The 25,869-nt window shown below is 35.2% G+C and overlaps 1 protein-coding gene across 11 annotated transcripts in view; it reads left to right on the top strand.

Moving 5' to 3' along the window:
- Window positions 1–25,869, top strand: part of METTL15 (methyltransferase 15, mitochondrial 12S rRNA N4-cytidine) — a 295,673-nt gene that overhangs the window by 133,392 nt on the left and 136,412 nt on the right. For all 11 annotated transcript variants that reach the window (XR_015240948.1, XR_015240947.1, XR_015240946.1 and 8 more), the window contains one exon: window positions 21,980–22,171. Coding sequence is in view for 8 of the 11 variants with exons in the window: in XM_086677775.1 (XP_086533901.1) it covers window positions 21,980–22,171 (192 nt within the window). In the remaining 3 variants the exon portion in view is untranslated. The remainder of the gene's footprint in view (window positions 1–21,979; window positions 22,172–25,869) is intronic.

The following is a 25,869-nucleotide window of genomic DNA, read 5'->3' as shown; positions in this document are numbered from 1 at the left end:
ATTGAATAACACAATTCAAATATTTTCTTTCGTAAAAATCATTGTCTTCATCAATCACTTAAATAAATATTGCTTTGTTTTGATATATTAGTAAATATTTTTGCTGAAACAAATTTTTTCTTCTTTCTTTACACAAATATATCCTCTATGCAGTGCATAGCAAGACACTGGTATAGAAAAACTATTATCATTCTGATTGTGCATGGTCTGTTTGATGGATTATTCCAACCTTATAAGATCTGATTTGCACTCGCTTTGAAATAAACTGTTTCAATTAGCATCTTTTCAGTATTAAATATAATACATAATTAGAGCACACCCTTCAGGTGTTTTCAACTTACCAGTTCCAAATCTGGTTCTAGGGTAAGGTTGTACAGTTGCTCTATTTTGATTGGAATTCCTATATTTATTTGAGCAGTATCCTTTCCGAAAGGAGACTGATATTCCTATATGAGCTAACATAATAAGCCCCCCCGCCCCGCCTTCCTTTGGCATTCTGTAGACTCACTGTTCCTATTGCTCTAAGTCCTTGGTTAAAATATCATCATTATACCTATCAAGGGAGATTTACCAGTGTATGAATCACTTTGTCTTTGAGATATGTAAATATTTCTAATTTGACACTGTGCTAACAGTGAATAACTCAGCTGTGTACCACTTTAGGTCCAGACAAAATAAAATATAGTATTTTTTAAATCTGAAATTTAAGGAGCAGGGCATCCTACACCACCAGATACTATTTTGGTATAATCTATCATCTTTGTTAACATTTTATTGGATATAAATCATAACGTATCAGGTTGCATAGCGACAATATGGTTCACCAGGCATTCTATTTTTATAACTTTATTTAAAACTGACATGTAACTTGCTGTACCTGAAACCCCAAGTGAGCCAGTTATTGGAGTGTAACAAAGTTTTGACGTCAGAGTAGCTATTTATTCCACTGGAAACCATTAGCGATGCATTACCCTTTGGCACTGCTGTTTTTTGCAGAAACATGGTTAAAATTTTATGACTGATTTTGACCAATTAGATTTCTTTCCCTCTTAGAACTAAGAAATTATATATAATACACAAATATATATACATGTGTGTATACATAATATGCATATGCTTTATATTCCTAAGGTGTGTAATATATATTTAAATGTTTATATTTATATATACTCTAACATTATACGTATAAAGCCTTTTAAAAGTTTCTTCTCAAAAGCCACGTATTATGGTTTTATTTTCTTAAGACTGCTTAGTATTTCATGGAAAAGCATTACCTATATATTATTGTTATTTCTCACTATCGATGTGGATACTGATTAGCTGCTTAGTTTTACATGTTTGTTGTCATTATTGCTGTTGCTTTTATTTTAAGAGGACTCCATAGCAATTTCATTTGTTTACTACCAATTGTAGATTCTTTGGAAGTAATGGGGTAATACTGTGTCGTACAAATGTAATATAATCAGTTACAGACAGGCTTTCCTCCTGCTTCAGTTTGTCTGGTTTTTTGGTTTTTTTTTTTTTTCCCTGAAGATACTAAAATATGCGCTGTGCATCCACACATGGTGTTAAAGTCCCTTGACTCCTGAGCCAGCCAAGCATCAACTTATATGTTGAGCTCTGCCAGTGCATTTCAAATTGGATCTGATGGGACCACCATTTAGAATTAAGAAGAGGAAATTTTTTGAGTTTTTTATTTAATGACCTAGCTGCTCTTAAAACCCTGTATAAAACTTTGCCAAACTTGTGTTTGTGGAATAATTCAGTTGTGTCAGTTAAGGAGATGCTTGCATTTAATCTGAGAAAAGAAAGTTAATTCTCTCAAACTCCAATGTGAAACCTCAAATGAACAATCATCTTACTATTATTTTTAATGTGTCATCTACTTTTTAATCCTCACATCTTATTGGGTTGATTGTTTTTCTTCAGAAAATTCAAATACTTTTATATAAATTGGTAACCCCTTCACGTTATATAATTTTTTCAACTCATCTTTTCCTCTTGAAACCCACCCCACCAAAACTCTTTTGAAGTTCAAAATGTATATGATGAGTTCCAACTCCAAAAGTAGCATATTTCTAACAAAGCATCCTAATATTGCACATTGGTTAAGCATAGAGGCATTAGAAGCAAAGAGCAAACAAGGTTAGAATCTCAGCCTGCCGCTACCTCTGACAGTGACCATGCATTTTTAAATTCAGAGTCAGTTTCCTGACCTGTGAAATAGGTATAATAACAACTACTTCAAAGATTATTGTTTCTGTAAGGATTAGATGCAATAACAAACATAAGGTAGTTCAATGTCTGGCAGATAGTAACAACTCAGTAAAAGGTAGCCATCAATTGAGCTGTTGCACTCGATTAACTCTTGTTGTCTACAGAGGCAGTATGGCACAGGACCGGCTTTAGAACTAGACTGCCTAGGCTGGAATCCCATGTTTACTACTTATTGGCTCTGTAAGCCTCAAGAAGTTCTGGAGCTCTGCTGCCTCAGATTCCTCATCTATGAAATGGGAGAATATGGTTGTACTTACTTCAGGTGTGTTTGAAGATTATATGCTTTAATACAATGAGAGTACTCAGAACAATGCTGCCACATAGTAAGGGTTCAATAAATATTATTTTTCACTGTCCAAAAATTACTGAATATGTGTTTCCCTGGTATATTTGAGGTTTGGTTTTGTTTTTTGTTTAAGTCTAGCCCTGGTATTTTATAATAACTAAATAGGCCCAGCTATAGAAATGATTTTCCCAAAGACACACAGCATTTCTCAGCATTTTGACATCCAGAGCCCACGCATCCTGTAAATTGCCTTTCAATAAAAATTTATTGTAAAACTCATTTAAACACAAATGAAATAACCCAAATAACTGACACTAAAATTCAGGTGAATTCATTTTAGTACTTAATGCAGAACCATGTTATTTCAGATTTTATCGTTGTTCCATTTTGGAAAGTTGAGATATCTAGTCCTTCCAGGAAATCTAGTTACACTGGTCTGAGGCTAACCTGGTTAATTCTGATTCAAGATTGAGATTTGGATTATTCCTGTTTTTGAGCACACAATAAGTTTTTTTTTTTTTTTTTTTTTTTTAGTTTAGTTTAGTTTTTTTAAGCAGGCTGATAATTTCAGTCTGATAATACTTGCCAGTGCCCTAACCATCCATATTGCTGACCTGGATGCCAGAGCTCTATAATTCCATTTCTTTGCTGCCTCCTCTCCCTCAAGGGTGGATGCTAAAACTAGAACAATGAATAGACTTTTTCTCCTGGCATGCATGCCATTCCACCTTAAAAAAAAAATGTATACATAGCTCAAGAATTACTATATTAAGAAGTTGTTGAATCAGTTACATCAGAGAGATGTACAAACAGATGCCCTGAATCAACCTCTCAAAACTATCTATAGTAATACTTTGACCTCTTGGTCTTAGAATTAACTTGACCTGAGTTTAATTCTTAGTGTTACTGGTACTAGCTATGTGACCTTGAGCGCATCACTCATTATCAAATATTTATTGAGGATCCACTATGCTCCCCGTTAGTGTGCTAGATAATCTTATACAAAGATACATGAGAAAAATATTCTCTAAGCCCACGCTTCAATAACTATAAGTTAAAGGTAAAAGTATTTATATTATATAACTTCTAGGATTGTGATGAAGCTCCAAATGTAATCATCTAAGTTAAAACATTCGGTAAATAATAAAGCTTTGTACTATTATTTACTGTGAGATCTTGGAGACTAGGGACCAGGTGTTACCTTTGTTACCTTAGTATCTAACATAATACCTGACACAAAGAAGTATTCAGAAAATGCTAGCAGACTGATTTCCTTAAAAATCTCAAAAGCATTTATCTGTGCATAGAAGGATATTAACATTTCAAAATTGATTTAATCTATTATGGCCAAAAGCTGGTATTATTATGATGTACCTAAAGCCACAGTTAGCCTCCAGATTTTAGAATAATTGAATTTATATGTCATATATAGAAATGTATTGAGTGGTTGAAAATATATTTTATACCTAAACCTAATAATAATCTTTGAATGATGAAATCTACTTAATCGGCATTGTAGTCAACTCCTTAAAATCCTTCTAATAATTTGGACATTATTAACATTATTAAATGGACTAGAAACACAAACTTTAGCACACTGGACTGCATTTAAAAATCTTTCATGTAATGTGTTTAATGTATTTTAAGTTAATAATGCAGGAAGTAAAATCTTGTAGACCAGAAAAGTGTTGGAATTAGGCAACATTAATCTGACCAAAAAAAAAAAAAAAAATAGATCCTGGAGATTATTTCTTACATTGCATTTCCAGGTTTGAATCTAATCACCCAGGCACCCTTTTGCAAAATAACAGCACTCAAGATATATATGAACTAAATCCATGCTTGGTTTGGGAGATTATCTGCTACTAATATACCCTTGAATATTCTTTTAAAATGAGAAATTATATGTAGTAGTTACAGGACTAAAACTCAGCAACTGAAAAGTATAGAAACCTTTTTTCAGAGAGAGGTCAATGGAAAATAGTACGGCTAAAAGAAATTTCCTTCTGACACACACCCAGTGACTTAATTTGCATTTACAGAGGGAATGAATTTTTCTTTCTCCCACTGAACTTAAAAAAGCAATGAAAATTTACTAAAATTTCCCACTATCAATTTTAAGTTTTAATGAACTTTCTTAAAGAGGCCAGAAAGGTTATATTTTCTTTTCCTTAGACTAAAACCATGAACTATTTGCCATAATCTTCTTGCTATATTATGTAATGACCACACTAAGTTTCTAAGCTAATGAGAACCACCAACAGGACAAAAGTTTGCATGCTTTCTTCTTCTTCTCAGGATGCATCATTTTATTTTATTTTCTCTGGATACACATTTTAATATGCCAGTAGTTGTCAGCAGTGTTGCCCAGTGAGTATTCAAGACTACAGGAAAAACATGATATGGCTTTTAGGGCATCAACTTGTTAAGTTAAACATGGTTTTATAATTAAACATTATATTAAAATGAACACAGATATAGAATAGATAAAAAATGTGCATTAATTTAAACATTAAAACCTCAGACTTCATGGTCTGAATTTTGAACTAATGACTACCATTTGAAAAACACTGCTTTGGGGCACCTGGGTGACTCAGTCAGTTAAGCATCTGACTCTTGATTTCAGCTCAGGTCATGATCTCACGGTTCATGAATTCGAGCCCTGCATTGAGCTTTGTGCTCACAGTGTAGATCCTGCTTGGATTCTCTCTCTCTCTCTATCTCTCTGTCTCTCTCTGTCTCTCTGTCTCTCTCTGTCTCACTCTCCCTCCCTCTCTCTCTCTCTCAAAACAAATAAATAGACATTAAAAAAATGAAAAACACTGCTGACTTCTATTACAGATTTTTTTCCTTCATTTTAAAATACTTGGTTGTATTTAGTGATTTTTATTTATTTATTTAAACTGATCTCAAGGTGCCGTCTTAGAGTCCATCCATCAAAGGCTACTAGGGTAGGAATTGGAAATTTCAGATTGACTAGAGTTAGGGCCAGTTGATACATGAAGGCAGGTTAGCACGTGCGCCCATACCACTTCCTCTGTGTAGGTGACTTTATTGCTTACCACAAGTTAGTGGAATTTCTCTCTTCTCTCTGCAAGGAGTGACATACACACTTACTTCCTAAGCCTCAGGTTCCTAACAGCTGCTGTCCTTTGTCTATGTGACAACCATCATTCTTTAGTATAATAGTAAGCATTTAATTTTTCTCACTCATTTGCTTCATGCTTGTTGTACATACTTCATAAAAGCTATTATCAGCCTCAAGAATTTACCATTCCTCATGGTCTTTATAAACATGCCTAAAGTTTTTTTTTCTTTGTGTCTGAATCTAACTGTTGCACCTTAAAGAGGGCTGTAAGTGAGAATACCTCAGGAAAATCCCCAAAATATAGCATGCTTGTCTTGATGTTGATTCTTTAGGTTGTTAAAAAAAAAATCCATAATTTGTAAACACTCTCCAGATGATTGTGATATTCATCCTTAATTAGAGATGTCTAGATTAAATCATCTGGCCCCTTCAGATTTGATTCAGGCCATCATCCAAGCATCCTGCATCAACAATGCCAAGCATTCAAAACTATTGATGTTTAAATTGTGATAGAATTCCCTGAATAACTGATAGAATCAGTGGTGTATTTTGGCAGTGTATATGCACAGTGATTATTTAGAGGCTGAATTCATCTAACCTACTTCACAGGGTATAAATTTTAGAAAGTGAAACCTCCGAGAAATGGATACTTTTTATTCCAATTATCACATTACTTTTTAGAAAATTGGATGTGAGGGTAGTATGAAGGGAGCGAGGTTAACCAGCATGCAAAAGCCAGAGATATATTAGAAATCATAGAAGGAGCAGTTTAAAGACTATTTTTTAATTACTATGTAATTATTGCCCAGAGAAAACCGGACTGTAGATAAATTTTTCTGCATATGAAAAAAAATACATTTATTTCTGGGACTTTTTAAGTGCCCCAGATGAGGAAAAAGAATACTCCAAAAAGAAATTTTGTTTAAATGGTATTGTGACTGTAATACTATCTTTCAAAGTAAAGCTCTTCAAAGTTTTCTTTTTTATTGAGTGAATTAAATTTATCTTTAATTCTCTGGCTATAGTTGGTATGAATTGTGAATTTTATTTTTTTCGTAATAGAACATGCTAGTGTTCTTTCCTTTGATATTGTATGTAGGTGGCAAGATATTGTGAACAAAAACTTAAAATAATCTAAATTGATTGTGGTTACAGGTTAGTTCTATAAAACTTATAACTCTCAGACATGTGAAAAATAAGTGTCTAAAACTTATGCCCATATAACAATTGTATTTAGTTAACTACTTACGGGATAAGCACTGTATAACTACACTTCCTCTCCAAAGCCTGTATAAGTATACTTTGTATCTTACATCTCTTTTTTAGTAGTTGATCACATTTAAGTATGACTTAAAAAAAGAAATGAGTTATACTAAATGTTCTCGCTTCTCAACATAATCACCACCTTTACTGTAAAAAAAAAAAAGTTTATTATACACTTACAAATTTTTGGGTGATACAAAAGAGTATATGACCTAGTCCATGTGACCCTTAAGAAATTTAGGTTCTTATTGCAGATGAAGCAGGATGCACACAATAATGTTACAAAGTAGCATGTACTGAGCGCCAAATGAATCATCAGTAAGTTCTATAGCAATCTGGGAAGAAGTGATCAGCAAACACTGGAATAGTACAGTCCAATTATGTTGGTGTTTTTATGTGAGCATTACATAGAATCAGAGTTCAGTGTTTGAATACCATGTCAAAAGAGTAAATGAAATGCTAAAATAAGAAAGCAATTTTTAGCAAGAAAATTTCCTTATTAGAAATCTTTTATTCCTTTTCTAATCTTTTTTATACTATTAAAGTATTTATAACATCCCTATGAGGGGCCCAAGTATAATGAAGCCTTCTCTACACCAAATATTTGGGAAAATTACATTTTTATTTGATATTTCTTTTAGTATCAAGTATCCATCTCCTGAAAATACAGGCCTGAAACTGAGACCAGAAGAAGTCTTCCACTTTAAAGTCCTGTTATATATTCATTTAGCAAAAATTTAAGTGCTTACTATTCTGAGACAATTGCAGAAGCCATCTGCCCAGCCCTGACTTCTCTCCTTAGCTTCAGTACAGTGTGGTCAACTGCTTCATGGGTCTTGCCACTTGGATGTCAACCTAGTGATATCTATCATCTCATATGTGTGTAGTTGGATTTGGTATGCTCATATTTTGTTAATTTTGTTATTTTTTATTTTGTCCATGAGAGAGATTGGTCTTGGTTTTTCTTTTTTGTAATATCTTTGTTGAATTTTATATCAGGGTTATTCTGACCTTGTAAATTGAATCGAAAGAGATTTCCTCTTTCTCTATTCTCTGGAAGAGCTTATATACTACTACTGATTTTGTTTGTTTGTTTGTTTACATAATATTGATGTTGTATAAATGTTAGAAGAATTCATAATAAAGCCATCTATGCCTGTTTCCTTTGTGTGAGGTTTTATAATTATAGATTTAATATCTTAATGTTTTAGGACTAGTTTACATTTTTTCTTAGGTCAGTTTTATATGTAGGATTTTTCTGGGAAATTTTTTATTTCTTATAAGTTTCTAATTTATTTTCACAAAGTTGCTAACAGTGTCCTCCTATTACATTTTTAATGTCTGTAGAATCTGTAATGACATGTTCTTTTTCATTCCTTATATTAGTAATGTCTCTCTTCTCACTTCATCATCATCTTTATAAGGGGTTAAACAAGTTCCTTAGTATTTTCAAGGAAGAAATTTTTGGTTTTTGTTTAATTCTTTCGATTGTATGTTCTTTTTCTATTTCTATAATTTGTTTTTGCTCTGTAGAATTTCCTACCTCTTTTTAGGAATTTAAATTGCTGTTGTTTAACTTATAAAAATGAATGCATAGATCATTGCTTTTCAGCCTTTTTAAACATGAACATTCAAGTATGTGAATTTTTTTCAAATATAATTTTAAAAATATAAGTTTTGATGTGTTACATTTTCATTGGATGTTAAGTTATGCTGTACTTTTTAGCATTGTTTAAAAATATTTACTAATTTCCATTCTTTCTGTATTATTTAGAAGTGTATCACTAAACTTCTAAACATTTGGGGACTTTCTAGCTATTTTCCTATTATTGATTTCCAATTAAGTTCCACTATGTTTAGAAGACACATTCTGTATAGTATCAGTTCTTTGAAATTTGATGAAACTAGTCTTATAGTCTGGCATATAGTCCATTTTTTACATATTCAGTATACCTTTAAAACTATGTATATTGTGTAGTTTTACAGTGGGGAGTTTTCACATTTCAGTTATATCAAAGTTGATAATTATGTATTTGGAGTCTTCTATATGTCTGCTTATTCTATATTTACTAAGAGTGATATTTAAAAAACTACCATGATGATTATGTATGACATTTTCCCCCTTACTTTTTACTTTTCTGTCTCCAAGAGTTAAGTTGTTATTTATAAGCAGCATATAGATTTTAAAAATCTTAGTCTTTGAATTTGAATATTTAACCCAAGAGTATTTAATATAATTACTGTTATATTTGAGTTTAAATCTGTATACTATTTTCCTGTTTGTTTTCTGCTTGCCTAACCTATTCTTTGTTCCTTTTTTTTTTTTTTTAACTCCTTTATTGTCTTCTTTTCTTGTTGTTTTTCTATCTTCTCTCTCTGGTTGCTCATACATTATACATTATTATTCTTTTTAAGGTTACTCTGGAGATCACAATATGCATAATTTGCTATGAAAATCTCACGTAAATTAGTACTTTAATCTCTTTCTGGACACTGGAATTGCAAGAATTTTAAACTCGTTAACTGCATTTATCACACGCTTGCCTCTTGTGCTTTAACTTTACATATATAAAAGGCACAAGAAATTATTATTGTCTTATACAGTCAGTATTCATCCAGATTTACCAATATGTTACACATTCCAGTGATCTTCATTCCATCATGTATTTTCTTTCTTTCAACTTGAGATTACTTTCCTTCTGCCTGAAGAAAACTATTTTTAGTATGTCTTTTAGTATGGGTCTGCTAGTGGTGAATTATCTCAATTTTCTTTATCTGAAAATATTTTTATTTCCCTTTCACTTCTGAAAAAAAAATTTACCAGTCTTTTGGCTTTCATTACTTCAGTTCTGATTATTGCTCCTGTGAATGCAATATATCATTTTTCTTTGTTCTTAATATTTTAATTTCCCTTGTCTTCACAAATTCTACTATGAAGGTCCCACTGTTGGTTTTGTTTCCTTTTGGTTTTGTTTGTTTATGTATTTATTCTCTTTAGACTTTATTATGCTTTTTGAATCTGTGGCTTGAAACCTTGAATCATTTTGGAGTCTCTTGGTCATTATATCATTATAAACATTGTTTTTTTGCCTCATTTCCTCTCTCTTCACCTTTGGAATTCCAGTTATACATGTGTTAGATTTCATTACCATGTTACATGTCTCTTATGCTCTGTTCTGTATTTTTCAAATCATTTCCTCTGCCTTTGTCAGTCTTAATACTTTCCACTAAACTATCTTCTATGTCAGTAGTACTTTCATGGTCTATTTTCTAAACTTACCTATTGAATTCTTAATTTTAATTCTTGTGTTTATCTGTTTTCCATTTGCTCTGATTTTCATTTTACTATTATCTATAGAAGCATTTTTGGGTTGAAATTACTTAATTTATCCTTTCTTTTCTTGAGCATATTAGTTATCTTAAAGTTCATTCTAAGGACTTTATATTCTGTATGTCTGTTTCTATTATCTATTCCTTAAGGTATTTGGGCTTTATCTCTTGGTCTATCTAGTAGTTTTTTATTTGATTTCATACATTGTTTTTGAAAACTCATGGAGCTGTTTTGAGAGTCTGAAATGTATCTTCCTCCAGATATTATTTACTGTTGCTTCTGGTGGGCAATTCATCTAAGACCATATCACCTTATGGCAGTGTGTATTGAACTGATTTGAAACTGTATTTCTGTCTTTGTGTGACTTATTTTTGGTCTACCTTTCCACGAGTTTTAGCCCTTTTGGGTCCCATCTAAAATTTTAGGGCTATTTCCTGGTCATATCCACTTAATGGACTCCAAGCTCAATCTTTGTCTCCCTCATCCTACAAGGTTCCCAAAAGTTCTCCTCAGTTTCATAGCCTCTCAGATTCTACTTGCAAATAAACAAAGGCCTTGAATGTCAGGCTCACTTGTTTGTACTACCCATTTATCTCCTCAAGTCTTAGCTGCTTTTGTAGCTGTCTGATCCCTTCAAACAGATAATTGTAATGCTCCAACTTTCCTAGGTTTTTTCAATGGAAGGGTTGTTCTGATCAAGTTAACTGCTATAGACAGAAATAGATGTTTTCAAATATATTGATTGGATTATCTTCTGGATTGTAAGCTCTGCAGTCATGGGATTTTATGTTTTATTTACTTATATCACAGGTGCTTAGAACAATGATTGATATTTAATAGTTGCTCAGTAAATATTCATTTGTTGTTTGTTTTTGTAGCCGAGCACTGGACAGTCTAATTTCTAACCTTGCTATGTTTACAACTCACAATAGCTATAGGACTGTAACAGATTAGTGAGTGGAAAAGTTATGAGGCCTGCCAAGCTATTATTCCAGAACAGGGGAGATTACTCCAGTGAATAAATGTTGAAAAATTTCGTAAGACATACAAATACCAATTACATTTTATCATTTCTAAAATGTGTATTATTCTAAAATGTACATTATGAGTTTGAATGAATGGCTAGATCAGTTTTTAACAAGTATTTCCTGAAAGGAAATACAATGGTCAGTAAATATAATGCTATCGAAGATTTTGAACAAATTATGCAAAGCAAAAATAATGTTTTTTTCATTCTATCTCTGCGGTATATGAAACTATTCTTTGAGCAAGGGCATCTTTTAATAATATTTAAAAGTGATCATAATTAATATGAAAATCAAAATATCTTAGATTACATATATATGTGTCTGCAAAGAGCTCTATGTGGTATGGTAAACATAAACATATCAAAAAGTTAACAGTTATCAACATCACTTATCATCAGAGAAATGCAAATCAGAAGTGTGGTGAGATATCACCTCACACCTGTCAGAATAGCTGGAATCAACAACACAAAAGACACCAGGTGTTGGTGAGGAAAAGGAGAGAAGGGAGCCCTCTTGCCCTGTTGGTGGGGATGCATACTGGCTCAGCCACTCTGGAAAACAGTATAGAAGTTTCTTGAAAAGTAAAAAAATAGAACTACCCTACAATAGAGCAATTGCACTACTAGGTATTTACCCAAGGAATACAAAAATACTGTTTCAAAAGGATACATGTACCCTGATGTTTGTAACAGCATTATCTGCAATAGCCAAATTATGGAGGCAGCCCAAGTGCCAATTGACTGATGAATGGATAAAGAGGGTGTGACATATAATGCAATATATAATTCCAATATATAATGGAATATTACTCAGCCATGAAAAAAGAATGACATTTTGCCATTTGCAATGACATGGATGGAGCTAGAGAGTGTTATACTGGGTGAAATGGGTCAGTCAGAGATAGGTACCATATTATTTCACTCATATCTGGGATTTAAGAAAGAAAACAAATGAGCAAAGGGGAAAGAGAGAGAGGGAGAGAGAGAGAGGCAAACCAAGAAACAGACTCTTAACTATAGAGAGCAGACTGATGTTTACCAGAGGGGAGGTGGATGGGGAGGGGGGATGGGTTAAATAGGTGATGGGCAAAAAAAATAGGTGATGGGGATTAAGGAGTGCCCTTGTGATGAGCACCAGTTGTTGCATGGAATTGTTGAATCACTATATTGTACACCTGAAACTAATGTTACCCTGTACGTTGACTAAATGGAATTTAAATAAAAACTCAAAAGAAAAGTGAACAAGTTCTCAAACTAAAACGGGCATGGTGAAGTGGAAAGAGAAATAATAGTGGCACATCAAAGAGGTTGGAGAGAAAAATCTTTGTAGTCAAAGGGTCACAGCCAGTATGCCCTGCATTTGGTGGGCTTGAAGGAAATCCTTGCCAATGCTCCCAGCTCTTGATTGGCAGCATAGTGACCAACTTGTAAGAAGAGTATCTAAGGGAATAAAACAACGTGGAGCAGAGGAAGAGAAGTAACATTTCTTGAGGGCTTTTCTATGCCTTAGGGCATCTTAGTAGGTGTTCTCATGTACATTAATTAATATACTCTTCACAAAACTCCATGACATTGGTACTGCTGTGTTGTTCACATAGTGCAAATGAGGAATCTGGCTCCAGAATCATTAGACAGTATGCAGCTAGAAGAAGGATGAAGTTATATATCCAATCTTAAATACACAAATCAAATGCTCTTACATCACCAGCCTCAGTACATACCAGTGCACCACAGTTTTTTGTAATAGAGCAGACCCATAACTTGTATTCCAAGTGCAGATCTTGCTGGAGTCAAGATTAGCAATACCTAACATAGTCAGATTCAAAAATAATTAAAGAATTAGAAAGCTAATGGTCTGATTCAGTCTGAGTCCAGAACTTATTGAGATATTTCTTCCATACTAAGTTGAGTTAAAGGGGGGAAATTTGGGGCGCCTGGTTGGCTCAGTCAGTTAAGCATCCGACTCTTGGTTTCAGCTCAGGCCATGATCTCACAGTTCATGGGTTCAAGCCCCGTGTCAGACTCTATGCTCTCAGCACAGAGCCTGCTTAGGATTCATTGTTTACCTCTTTCTCTGCCCCTCCCCTGCTTGCTCGCTCGCTCTCTCTCTCTCTCTCTTTCTCCCCCAACCTCAAAAAAAAAAAAAAAAAAAAACTTAAAATAAAAGCGGAAAATTTAAATAGCATGAGATACTAGGAACTGAAATGGAGAGAAATTAAATAACTTGTCCAATACCACAGGGTTTAATAAGTAGCAGAGCCAAGATTTAAACATAAACCTTATGCTGCAGTGTCCCCATTCCACTCTGCCACTGTTGTTTTAAGAAGAAATAAACCACCTCCTCTGTAATTTAGTGAGTTTGTGCATATACCTATCTATATTATGTGCTCTCTTTCATTTTTATATTCCTGTGTCCAGCACCTAATAGATAATCCTTATTCAGCAAATATTTGTTGAGTGCTGAATCTGAAGAACTATAACTATGAAGAGATGGCAAACATTAAAAACAATTAAAGTATTTTAATAAAAAAATCAGACAAACTAGGCAGACTTGTGGATCATGACAAGGTCATAATGGTAAGAAGTAAGAGATCTGAAATGGTACTAAGTAAATAGAAAGTTGAAAGGTATCACAGTATAGTGGTTGCGAACAGAGACTCAGTAGCCAGACTAGCCTGAGTTTGCATTCTAATTCTGCCCCTTACTAGTCGTATGACTTGGATAAATAACTTCACCTCTGAACTTGTTTCTTCATCTGCAGATTGCAGGCCATAGTGTCACCTACAATCATAAGGTTAGCAGGAGCTGAAATGATTTGATAAGTATAAAGCATAGGGTCTGGCACACAGAAAGCACTCTGGATGTTTGTTCTTACCATTGCTCAAATTAACTACATGTTTCATCCACTGCTTTGGCTCACTCTGAATTCCTATTTGGGAGGCCTAAGGACATGGTAAAAGCAGCCACGGGCCCTGCTTTTTGCCTACAGATCAATTAAATTTAATGACTGGAAAATAGGCAGTACATTGGGATTCATATGAAATAATGTTGACGCTAATGTAAGAAGGACCTGGAGCCACAGTAAAAAAAAAAAAAAAAAAGCTATTTGTATTTTGCTCTTATCCTCTTATGGAATGTTATCACTTAGGTATGTCTCCAAGTGTACACACAAAATGAATGATTCAGGTTTATGATGAAGTGAACCCTGGATTCAGTTCACTTTAAGTTCAGTGAAACAAACTTGAAGTGTCTGGGTACTGTTCCTGGCAGCTTCTTAAGACATGTTAGTTCTCTTCTGCTTTCCATTGCTCTGCTTGTCACTCTAGTTCATATGATTAGAGTTTTCTGCATATCCATCTGCTAGTTCAGTGTACCCCCATTTTTCACCACAGGGCTCCGGTAATGGATTGAAGATGGCCTAGTCTGTAGCCTAAGTGATAGCATCAAGTTGCCTTTACTACTACTCCTGATTTGATGCCTTAGTTTTAGTGACTGGGCTGGTTCTAATTACGTGTCTAAGCTTATTGTCTTATGCCTGAATCTCTTCCCTTATTCCTGTTTAGCACCTCAATTCCTTTACACTTGTCCTACACGACTTGTTTTTTTAGGAAAAGTCTGGCCAACAGTTAGAGCCCGCCTATTTGCTGCCACATTTACTTGATGTGAACACAACTAATTCCCAATACATTGCTTTCTTGCAGGCCCCCTACTACCACATGCTACTCCCTCCCAGATGATCACGTATTAGCTCTTGCCAGACCCATATGGCAGACTCCTTGTTGGTCTCTGCCCAGAGTTGTATTTCTGGTATCAGAACCTAGCACCTTAGTCTTCCTCTGCATTCTAACATCAAACACCACCACTCACCACTGCGTATTTCTTGTGATGCCTGTAGAGGAAGCTACTCTGTAATATAAATTCTAATTCCGTAGAAGAGAATCTAGAGGGATTATTTTTTTCTCCTTCCTACTTTCAAATTCACTCCTAAATACAAAGAAAGTGGTACATTGTTTGCAAAAATGCCCACTGTAATCCCTCTCTTTTCTCTACATACTCCCTTGTAATATATCTTTACTACTTTTATCAAGAGGTGAATCTAATTTTATAGCCTTTGAACCTGAATTGAGCTGTGGGCTTCCTTTGGCCAATGGGATATTAGAAAATCCCATTGGCATAATCAGAAACTTAAAAAGTACTTCTGTATTGGGGTTGTCCTACCTTGCTATTTTTGGAACTTGACCACTCTGTGTTGAAGGTTGGGCTAGCTGGCTACATGGTAGAGACACATGGTTTACCCCAGCCAACTTCCCAACCTGTAATTGAGGCCAAATGAGACCAACTAAGCCTCAGTCACCCACTATCAAAAGAATCACCCAGTTGAGCCTAACCTAAATTGTTGATGCACAGAATATGAGCTGATAAATAATTGTTGTTTTAGGCTAATAAGTTTTGGGGTAGTTTGCCACACAGCAAAAGTTAAGTGATTCAGAAAGAATCAAGACTGTCATTAATCATTTTCATGGACCATTTTTTGTTTTTGTCAGTTGTGTATGTTTCTATATTTGTTTATTATGGAAAAGTTCATTACTGTACTTGAGGCTAGAGGCATATAATGACTTAAAGCATTTATTTAGTATTATTGGTGAAGGTGGAAGAGTGTTAAATCCTATGAGGAAAAGTATAATAGTGATGGTTTTCTTCCCTAGCCTGTCTCAGAGTTACTCTCCAAATTCAGTGTTTTTTGAACATTTATGTTCAGACTTCTGAACATAAACATATGTTTTAAATTGTGTTACCTGATTCTACACAAATAAGTCTTCTCTCAATGAAACTGAAAATTATATATCCCTGGGCAGCCAAAGTACCTCTTTTGTATCAAGCATTTTATAAACCATTGGAGTTTTGGGGTTTTAAAACCAAGATGGATAGGTATTCATGTTAACTCCAAGATGTTCAACCCTGTGAGTTGGATCCACTTTTATAATTTGTAGAGTAATTCATCTCTAACATCGTTAAACCCTTATTATTAGACTTTATGTGCAGTTAGAGGAGGGATGATGTGCCACATTCAATCCTAAATCAAATACACAGTGAGTTGTAACTACTCTTATATCACCACTGCAGTATATCCCAGTGCACCTTAGTCCTTTATAATAAACAGACCCATCACTTGTACTCAAAGTGCAGATGACTTGTTAGAATCAAGATTATCACAGAGAACCTCATAAATGGCTTCCAGCAACCAAGGTATTGTTGACACTCTACTGCTAAGCACTTTGGTTTTTCCTGGGTTTGGGTTGCAGAACCATTCTCACATAGGATGTGCTTTGAGTCACAGTAGTATTCTGCTTACATCCTGGGGAGCCTAAGGTGATGACACACGATGATGACAATTTGAACAAATTGTGCATTTGTAATTATGGCTAAATGTCCTGGTTTGCCTCTATTTTTTGTGACCATCATGATCCTCCCTGGCCAATTCACACTTTGTTACTTGTTTTAAATTTTTTTTTTTTAAACGTTTATTTATTTTTGAGACAGAGACACAGCATGAACGGGGGAGGGGCAGAGAGAGAGGGAGACACAGAATCGGAAGCAAGCTCCAGGCTCTGAGCCATCAGCCCAGAGCCCGACACGGGGCTCGAACTTGCGGACCGCGAGATCGTGACCTGAGCTGAAGTCGGGTGCTTAACCGACTGAGCCACCCAGGCGCCCCACTGTTACTTGTTTTATAATCCTTGTGAAATACATATGCAAAAAACACTGAAAATTAAAATTTGAAGGAAGGGAGGAAGAAAGAGAAAAGGGGGCAAGGAATGTGCCTGTCCAGGAAAATTAGCCTGAACATAATTGTATATATGAAATAATGCCCCGGGGTCTGAAGTTAAGGCTGAGTTTTCATTCGACAGATTGGTCAGTAAACATTGTGGATGGTTTTTTGACTGTGAGAACGATCTAATTCTGGAAACATATAACTGATTTCAGCATCAGAAAACTCTGCCTTAATGATCTGCCACATGATTTACTTTGTGCTGTTGCCATGTGGTTACTTTTGTTCCCATGTGACATTTTCATACTTGTGTTTTACACTGAGTTTTGTACCACAAGGATTGTATTTTTATTATTTACTAATAGTCAGGCATAAAACTGTATGAGTACTGTGTGTTAAACAATTATGTTTGAGGGCACCCAAGAATGCAAACACTCCTTATAAGATGTTACTTGTTATTTTACAAGTATGTTAGCTTCAAGCAGGATAATAGCTGTAATACTAAGGAATTAAGACTGGGAAGGAGTGATTTGTTGGAGGTTTTGCTGAAATATAAAGAAGATTCTGTGGTTAAAGGTAATACCTGGATCCTAAAGGGTTGTAGAGAATGTGTAGGGCAGAAATTATACTTAGATCCACAACATTTGACAAAACAAAGCTATACAAACACAGTGATGGAGGAAGCTTAGCAACTGTGTACAGGAAAAAAACTGAAGGGTATTAGGTACCATAAGGCAATGGTGTGAAATCAATTCTAAAATTATTTTGATATCGAGCTGCGTTAATATAGTAACTACAATAAGAAAAGGCCAGAATTGACTTTATTCCATGCTGATCATTATAGAATTTAGATCAAGGGGCATAGGCAAACTGGAACACATTCACAAAAGAGCGTCTAGCATGATAGATTTTCTTTTTTAATGGAGAATATAGCAGAAGAAACAAGAGTATGGTTTGGAGGAAAGAAGACTTAAAGGAGCATGATGGTTACAATAGTTATGATGTTTGTCTGCCATAGTAAGAGAAAAAGCATTTCTAACTGGCTTCAATAACAAACAACTTATGGGTTTATGTAACTCAAAAGTTCTAAGACAAGTTGGGGATTATATTTGAGGCTCAATCTAGTGGCTGTTTTGGCCAAAAATGGTTACTCTCTCCTTTCTTTGGGTCAGGATATTTGCTGGCAACAGTCCAGGCAGTGTGCTTCTTTCATGTCAAGTGAGAGCCTGAAAAACCTTTTTCTTTCTATATAGTTCATTGAAAGAAAGAGTAATTTTCTTTTCCTAAATCCCTAGGAAATATCTCTTATATCTCACCGGCTAGAATTGTGACATATGCCAGTCTCTGAACAAATTATATAGGCTTGGAGATGGTATGTAAATTAGGATGGCTAATCACAAATCTACATCTTTTTTTTTAAAGTTTATTTATTTATTTTTGAGAGAGAGAGAGCACATAGAGGAGGGGTAGAGGGAGAGGGAGACAGAGAATCCCTAGCAGGCTCCATACTGTCTGTGCTGAGCCTGACACAGGGCTCAGACTTACGAACTGTGAGATCATGACCTGAGCCAAAACCAAGAATTGGATGCTTAACCAGCTGAGCCACCCAGGCGCCCCCACAAATCTACATCTTGAGCTAAGATACTACGTCTGTCAAGATTCTCAGGAGAAATAGAATCAGCAAAAGATACCCACATACACACACACACACACACACACACACACACACACACACACTTACATATATTGTATTATATATTGATATATATTATAATTTATAGACTCTACATAAAATATATTTTTATATATAAATTGTGTGTGCAAGTATATTTATTTTGAGAGAGAGTGCATGTGTGCAAGCAGGGGAGAGGCAGAAGAAGAGGGAGAGAATCCCAAGCAGGTTTCACCCTGTGTGCAGAGCCTGCCGCAGGGCTCAGTCTCACACCTGAGTGGTCACCACGTGGGATGATATTAAGATTTGGTCACTTGAGCAACTGAGCCACCCAGGCTCCCCCAAAGTGAACTGATTATTAACCATATCTACAAACTACCTGCACAGCAACACCTTGATTATTGTCTGATTAAATAACTGGGTACTGTAGCCTAGCCGAGTTGACACATAAACCATCATAGATATAATGAGTCTCTTCCAAAATACATGGCTGAAATTTTGAGGTCCTGTTGAAACAGAGATTGGCAACTAAGAGGTAGCCAACAAATATCCCTTACAATGACCAACAGAAGAAATGTAAAAGGCTTCCATGGTTGTGAGTTTTCAGTTGTTTTACATAGACTGACACCAAGAGGAAAAATTGTAGAAATAGTGAGGAAACAGCTATCAACTAAAAAATAACTAAGAAAACAGTAGTGAGTTCTTATTATTGGCACTGTTCAAACACGGACCAGGGGATTGTGGTGTAAGGCCTTAAAATAAAATCCCAATATTATGTGTTCTTGACATCTGAGGAAAACTAGGAGATCCTCCAGTGGACCAACCAAAAATTGTCCTCCCCACTGTGCTCCCACAGATAAAAGTCCCTGAGCCAAATGACCCTTGTTAACAACATCTGCTTATCATTGAAAAGCAGGTTTCAGTTCCCTGCCCATGGAATTACTCAGACAAGACAATCACTTTCATGGGAACGAAGGGCCACTGCTCTTTTGTTAGTATAAAACCTGCATCCTACAGCCTCTCCCTGCCCATTCTGTCTGTGAGTACAACCCCCTTCCTTGTAGCCATGCAGGGCACATGCTGCCCTCCTCCCCTGGGCTGTAAGTGTGTGTGATTAATAAACTGTCAATCTCATCTGTCCAGTGGTCAGGTGCCATATTTCAAGCAATGAATGTCCATAATCCTAGAATGGGAATCCTTCCCTCACCAATGGGGTGAACGGGAGGTGGCTAAAAAATAACTGCCCCCCCCCCGAACCCAGGCCATTCAACTGTGATAGTGGAGAGGGAAGAGATTCAAACATCAGTTAAATAATTGGAATAAGTGATTTGTGAGTTGCTTTTCAATCCCATTAGTATTAGCATTCATTTTATATTTTCCAAAGACAGACATAACAATCCATCTTTCTACGATTAGCCCCCATCAGGTTGTTTCACAGACTATTCATTTGTACATTTCTTCCTCTCATTTCAAAGCTCGGAAAGCCATGCTTTATTAATTTTTATATACCTTCAATTAACATAATGCCTGAGAGATAGCAGATATTCAATGAATTTTTGGGGAGTGAATCTGAGAATCACTTTCTCCATTTGAATTTGGGAAAAAATTACCAATGAGCAGTGAAATTCTCCTTAAACATAACACATAAGTAAACATTATAAATACGAATTCCCCAACACTGTTGAAATCCAAATTCACCCTATCCACCTGTAGATGGAGGGAATGAGGTCTTGGGAGAGTTGCCATTTTTTTTCTCTTCTCATTCCCCATCCAAAATGCATACCAGTTGCCCTAAGGCTTCCGAAGAACCCTGCAGGCAGCATCTCACTTTGTGTAGGAAGGAGAATTAGTATAGCTGCAAGGTGATCCCAACTTCTTGCCTGTCTGTTGATTTTGAATGCTCCATTGATTTCAAAATCCCTGCTGAAAGCTAAAACATGCTTCTGCAAGAAGGTATTTATTTTAAGCATAGTTTCATGCTTCAAGTATGCAGCTACACAGTACCCCTATCCTAAATTATGGGAAAAATATGGAGAAAGCTAAAATGCTTTGCTTGAAGATGTTTGACATCTTTTTTCTGTGATCTCTACTTTATTATTTGTTGTAATTAAATTGGCTTACTCAAAAATTTATTTTTTCCAGTTTTATTGAGATAGTAATGCATATAGCACTGTATTAATTTTAAGGTGTACAGTGTAATGATTTGACCAACATATATTGTCAAATGATTACCACGATAAGTTTAGTTAACATCCATCATATGTATTCACTTTATTTATCTGGACATTTCTACCTTTTAACCACCTTCATCAAATTCTCTTTTTCCCCATCTCCTACCTCTGGTAATCACAAATCTGATCTGCCTTTTTTTTTTTTTTAATCAATTTGGCTTTTTTCTCTCTCTCTCATTTTTTAAGATTTCACATATGAGATCATATAGTATTTGTCTTTCTTTGTCTGATTTATTTTACTTAACATAATGCCCTTAAGGTCCATATATGCTGTCACAAATGACAGGACTTCCTTCCTCTTTTGTGGCTGAATAATATTCCTGTGTGTGTGTGTGTGTGTGTGTGTGTGTGTATGCGTATGCAGCTTCTTTATTCATCTTTTGGTGGACACTTAAGTTGTTTGCATGTTCTGGCTATTGTAAATAATGCTGCTATGAAAATGGGGGTGCACATATCTCTTGAACAGAATGTTTTCATTTCCTTTTGATATATTTACAGAAGTGGAATTGCTGGATCCTATGGTAATTCTATTTTTAATTTTTTGAGCAACTTCTGCATTGTTTTCCATAGTAGCTGCACTAATTTACATTCCCACCAACAGTGCACAGTTCCCTTTTCTCCACATCCTCATCAGCATTTGTTATCCCTAAATTTATTCTTTTGATAAATGATATGTGCTTTTTTTTCCTAACCTATAGATTTAAGATTTATTTTTTTTAAGAAAAAAGTGAATGACCTGATCTGACAAAGGGATTTTGCAAATTCAATGACTTATTGTATACCTTCACATAGGTATACAATAAATTACATTTATTAGCAAAACTAAAATTACATTAAATCACCTCTGGTGTTGAAACCAAGGATGTAAAGTTTCCATTTCCAAATGTCTTTATGTAGTACTAAACATGTGGTTGGTATAAATATATATTGGTTAAATAAGCTAATAATAGGATACACTTCGTTTCATTGATCATAGACCTTAAGAATTTAATATAACAGAAGTCTTTTCTCCCATCTCCTGGGTTTATTCACAGTAAACAGATCCGAGCTATGCTAGGCCAGTTCAGCCAGGCAGAAGCCTTATTAATGAAAGCTGGAGTGCAGCCAGGGACTTTGGATGGAGTTCTTTTGGATCTTGGGTGTTCCTCCATGCAACTTGATGCTCCTGAAAGAGGTTTTTCCCTTCGGAAGGACGGCCCCTTGGACATGAGAATGGATGGTGGCAGGTGAGTATTGATAAAGCATTTCTCCTCACAACAAGAAATCAATTTTGCAAAAACACCCTGAATTTAATTTCCTTTTAAGACTGCAGAATTCCCATCACACGCCCACACCTAACACTATCCATACATAATAAATCAGTTTTGTTTGCTACTCATTATAGACTTTAGTGTTTCTCTAGATTTGAGATTCTAAAAGAAAAATCATTGCTGTCTTTACACAAAATAGTGAGGAGGATAACTTTCATACTAATTATCTTTTTTATAGATACAATATGGGCTTTTAGACTGCTTACAATATTGATTAATGTGAATCTGAAACAATGGATCCATTTTTATGCAGGCCCAACTATGCCTCTTGTGAGATGTAAAAGGAACTCTATTTAACACATATTCTTTTGAGTCCTGCATGAAATGCAGGATTCTAGGGGTCAGTGATTGTGTGTTTTGTGCTGTCTCTTGTATAGTCACTTTTATTTAACATTCTCCAGGGAAATTACAGTTTATGGTACTGTATCCACATAGTACTATATATATGACAGCTTTACACCTCCTGTTCATTCCTCACCACCATGGAAATACTAGTTTGTTCTCCATTATTCCATTATTCAAATAGGTACATTTGAACACAATGAGGCTCACATTCTAGTAAAGTATAGGATAAGTTCTTTTAAATCCAAATTAATTTGTAAAGCTTAGATTAGCACTTGTCTCTATGCCTAACACTGGCTTAGGGACTGAACAGCCTGTTCCTACAAAGCTTAACCATGTTTTTCTCATTTCATGTCCCACCACCACTGCCAAATTATGTATCATGGCCCCTACCTTTGGGAACCTTATCTTCTAAGAGAAATGTTAGATTTTCTTATATCTGAATAAGCAAACCATTCTGTTACTCTTACTAATCTGCAATTCTAGACCTGCATAAACATTTCTACTGAGACAAACAGGTTTTCCAAAATTTCTTACAGTCTATTCAAAGGACCTATATATAAGAAATTTAATGTCCAATTCAAGTCAGCAAATTCATATTGAGTTGACTTTGACTTCTTTTCCCAGAAACTTCTTTGTCCAATGCTAATTATTCACAGATAGCCTTTTCCCCATGTTCTGATATGACCTAGTAACTTGGATTGTGACCCATACTTGCTGGAACCTTTTGTTCTGAGTCTTATACCTTCTTTTTCCCAAGTTGGCATTCATTGAATGAAGAATGTGGTCATAAAAGAAAATAATGAAAATCCTTTAAAAAGCAGTGACTAATAGTAAAGGTCAAATATCTTTTCATGTTTGGAGATTGAGGTTGTTGTGCAGAGGTAATAAAATGTCAAGCAAATTTCTGCTGTTCCTATGTCTTGTTAAGGAGGATGCCTTCTGAAATACAATGAACAAAGCTTCTAGTTAATGGTAGTAAATCCCCATATTGTTAATGTAAAAACTTCTCAGCAAATTGTAGTTGTGAATCAGGGTTCTTGAGGTTTTCCCCTAAGAACCTGAAAATAAAATTTTCCTTAAACATTAAACTCTAAGTCAATACATAATGGATGAGATTTGAGTTTAGCAAATATATCTTAGAAAGCAGGGTGGCTTCCAGGTAGATAGCCCAGACTGTATAACCTAATCAAAGATATTAACAGATCTGAAGAAAGTATATGGCATTCAGAAAAAGGGAGTTCATTCACATGAATTCATAGAAAAGGAGAATCATGGTAAATATGTGCAATGTTTACCCAAGTGGTGTCATGGGGAGAGGGAGGCCACACCAAAAAGTATGGCCAGTCAGATCCTGGAGGCTGATATATCTGTGGTGAAGGTGGACACAAGAGACTTTCTTAACCTGTTCCGTTTATCACTAGAATCTTACAGCATAGTTTAGTTAGTTCACAGCTTCAAGTACTTGTAGGTCTAACTGTTGTTAGTTGTATTCTTCCCTGAAAGTTAATAAATAAATTTCCACTTATGTTAATATTTTCTTTCTGTTAATGTAGTCATTTTAAATCTCTGGAGAACCGTTAAAATCTCTTACCTGTTAAGTTGGGGGGTGGGGCAGATTTTGACTTCTTCATTATGAATGCCTACCCTGATGTGTCTGCTCGTAGCCTGTCAGCTTTTCATAGCGTTGCCCCTTTTGTCTTGTGGAACAATGGAAACTTGTACATTGCTATTCAGTGTTAGAATGAGAGTAAAATAAGATTATGCCCATTATTCACTGAACTCTATTTGAGCAAAATGCTGTTTTAATTGTCTCACTTAAAAGTAGAAAGGTATTATAAAGAACTACTAAGTCCATCTATACTAATCTTAGAGTTGTCCTGGTAGAGCTGGACCTTGTCCCTTGGGTCTGAATTTACCATCATTAATAAGGTTTATCTTGATGCTCAGTGGTTTTGGGCAGTTGAATGCACAACTAGGTAAGATCTAGCAGGGATTTTGTCAATGAGGCCAAGAATGATGATGGGAAAATTTAGGAATGGGCAAGATCTAGGGGACATGCACATTCATTGACCTCCGTGTGCCAGACATTCTACTATCTGCTTTACAGCTGCATGCACCCTTAATTCTCCCAACAATCCTATAAGTAAAGCATGGTTACTTTCATTTTACAGGTTAGAAATTGAGGTTTCAGTAAGTTAAAAGTCTTACTCAGTGTGAATAGCAAGTCAGGTATTCTAATCTATGTTGATCTGACTCCTCCTCGTTGTTGTTGTTGTTATTATTATTATTAGCAGAACAAAGCCTATTGAGATGGAAACAGGACTACCTTACAGGATGTTCATTGGTCTGGGGGTGTCATGGCAGCTAAAAAAAAATGAGGCAGATCTGGAAAGCAATGTTGCGCTCTCTCTCTCTCTCTCTCTCACACACACACACAGTGAGAGACAGAGAGAGCGAGAGCGAGAGAGAGAGAGAGAGAGATCATAACAAAATAGGGGACAAGCCATTCTCCTGGAGGCACTAGATATGTTAACAAGGTTCAGGTTATTATTTTTAAGAAGGGATTTTCAGGTGTTTCTTTACAACCCCCCTCTTAGGCCTTAAAGCTCTACCATATCCTTATTACTTAAAGTCCTCACAGTGTGATACTGGCAATCAATCCAACGTATTAATTACAGGAGTAGTAACAATACTGTTAACAAAGCTGCTTACCAATAAGTAAGTTCTCGGTTCGTTCATCATTTAGAATTCCTTGGCACATTTCCCTAAAGGAAAGTAAACTGCAATGGTCTGACAGAGTGAATGCTGTTTCCTACTATGTGATCTGTTCTGTTTGGCTAGAGGTTTTCCTTTGTCTCCACCACCTAAAATTATTGTCTTAGGCTTAGTACTGTTAAGGCTTTAGTACTGTTTAGTACTAAGTTTAGTACTAAGTACTAAGTTTAGTACTTAGGCTTTAGTACTGTTTCTTGATTACTAAGTTTTACCCCATGGTGACTGTAGTCCTGAGTTTATAAGCCAATATCGTTAAATATTTGAAGTAATATACATTATTGTCATTAAGATTGTTCAGTTTTTTGTGAGGGAAACTGACTGGGAGTACCTTCTTGTATAGACTTTCTAAATTCAATTTGTGCTCCCATATCAATACTCGGTTACTTTATAATCTCAGATTTAGTTAAGTTCCTGGGATATAGGCTCATTTAAATATGTCAGTATCTTGTATCTTCTTACAGTGAAAAAAAATCAAATGGTAGTTTAAATTTTCA

Source organism: Puma concolor, chromosome D1, assembly GCF_028749965.1.
Source record: "Puma concolor isolate L17-30 chromosome D1, mPumCon1.1.hap2, whole genome shotgun sequence".
NCBI classification, from domain to species: Eukaryota; Metazoa; Chordata; class Mammalia; order Carnivora; family Felidae; genus Puma; species Puma concolor.
The sequence above is the reverse complement of the archived record's forward strand: the minus strand, read 5'-3'. Positions and strand labels throughout refer to the sequence as shown.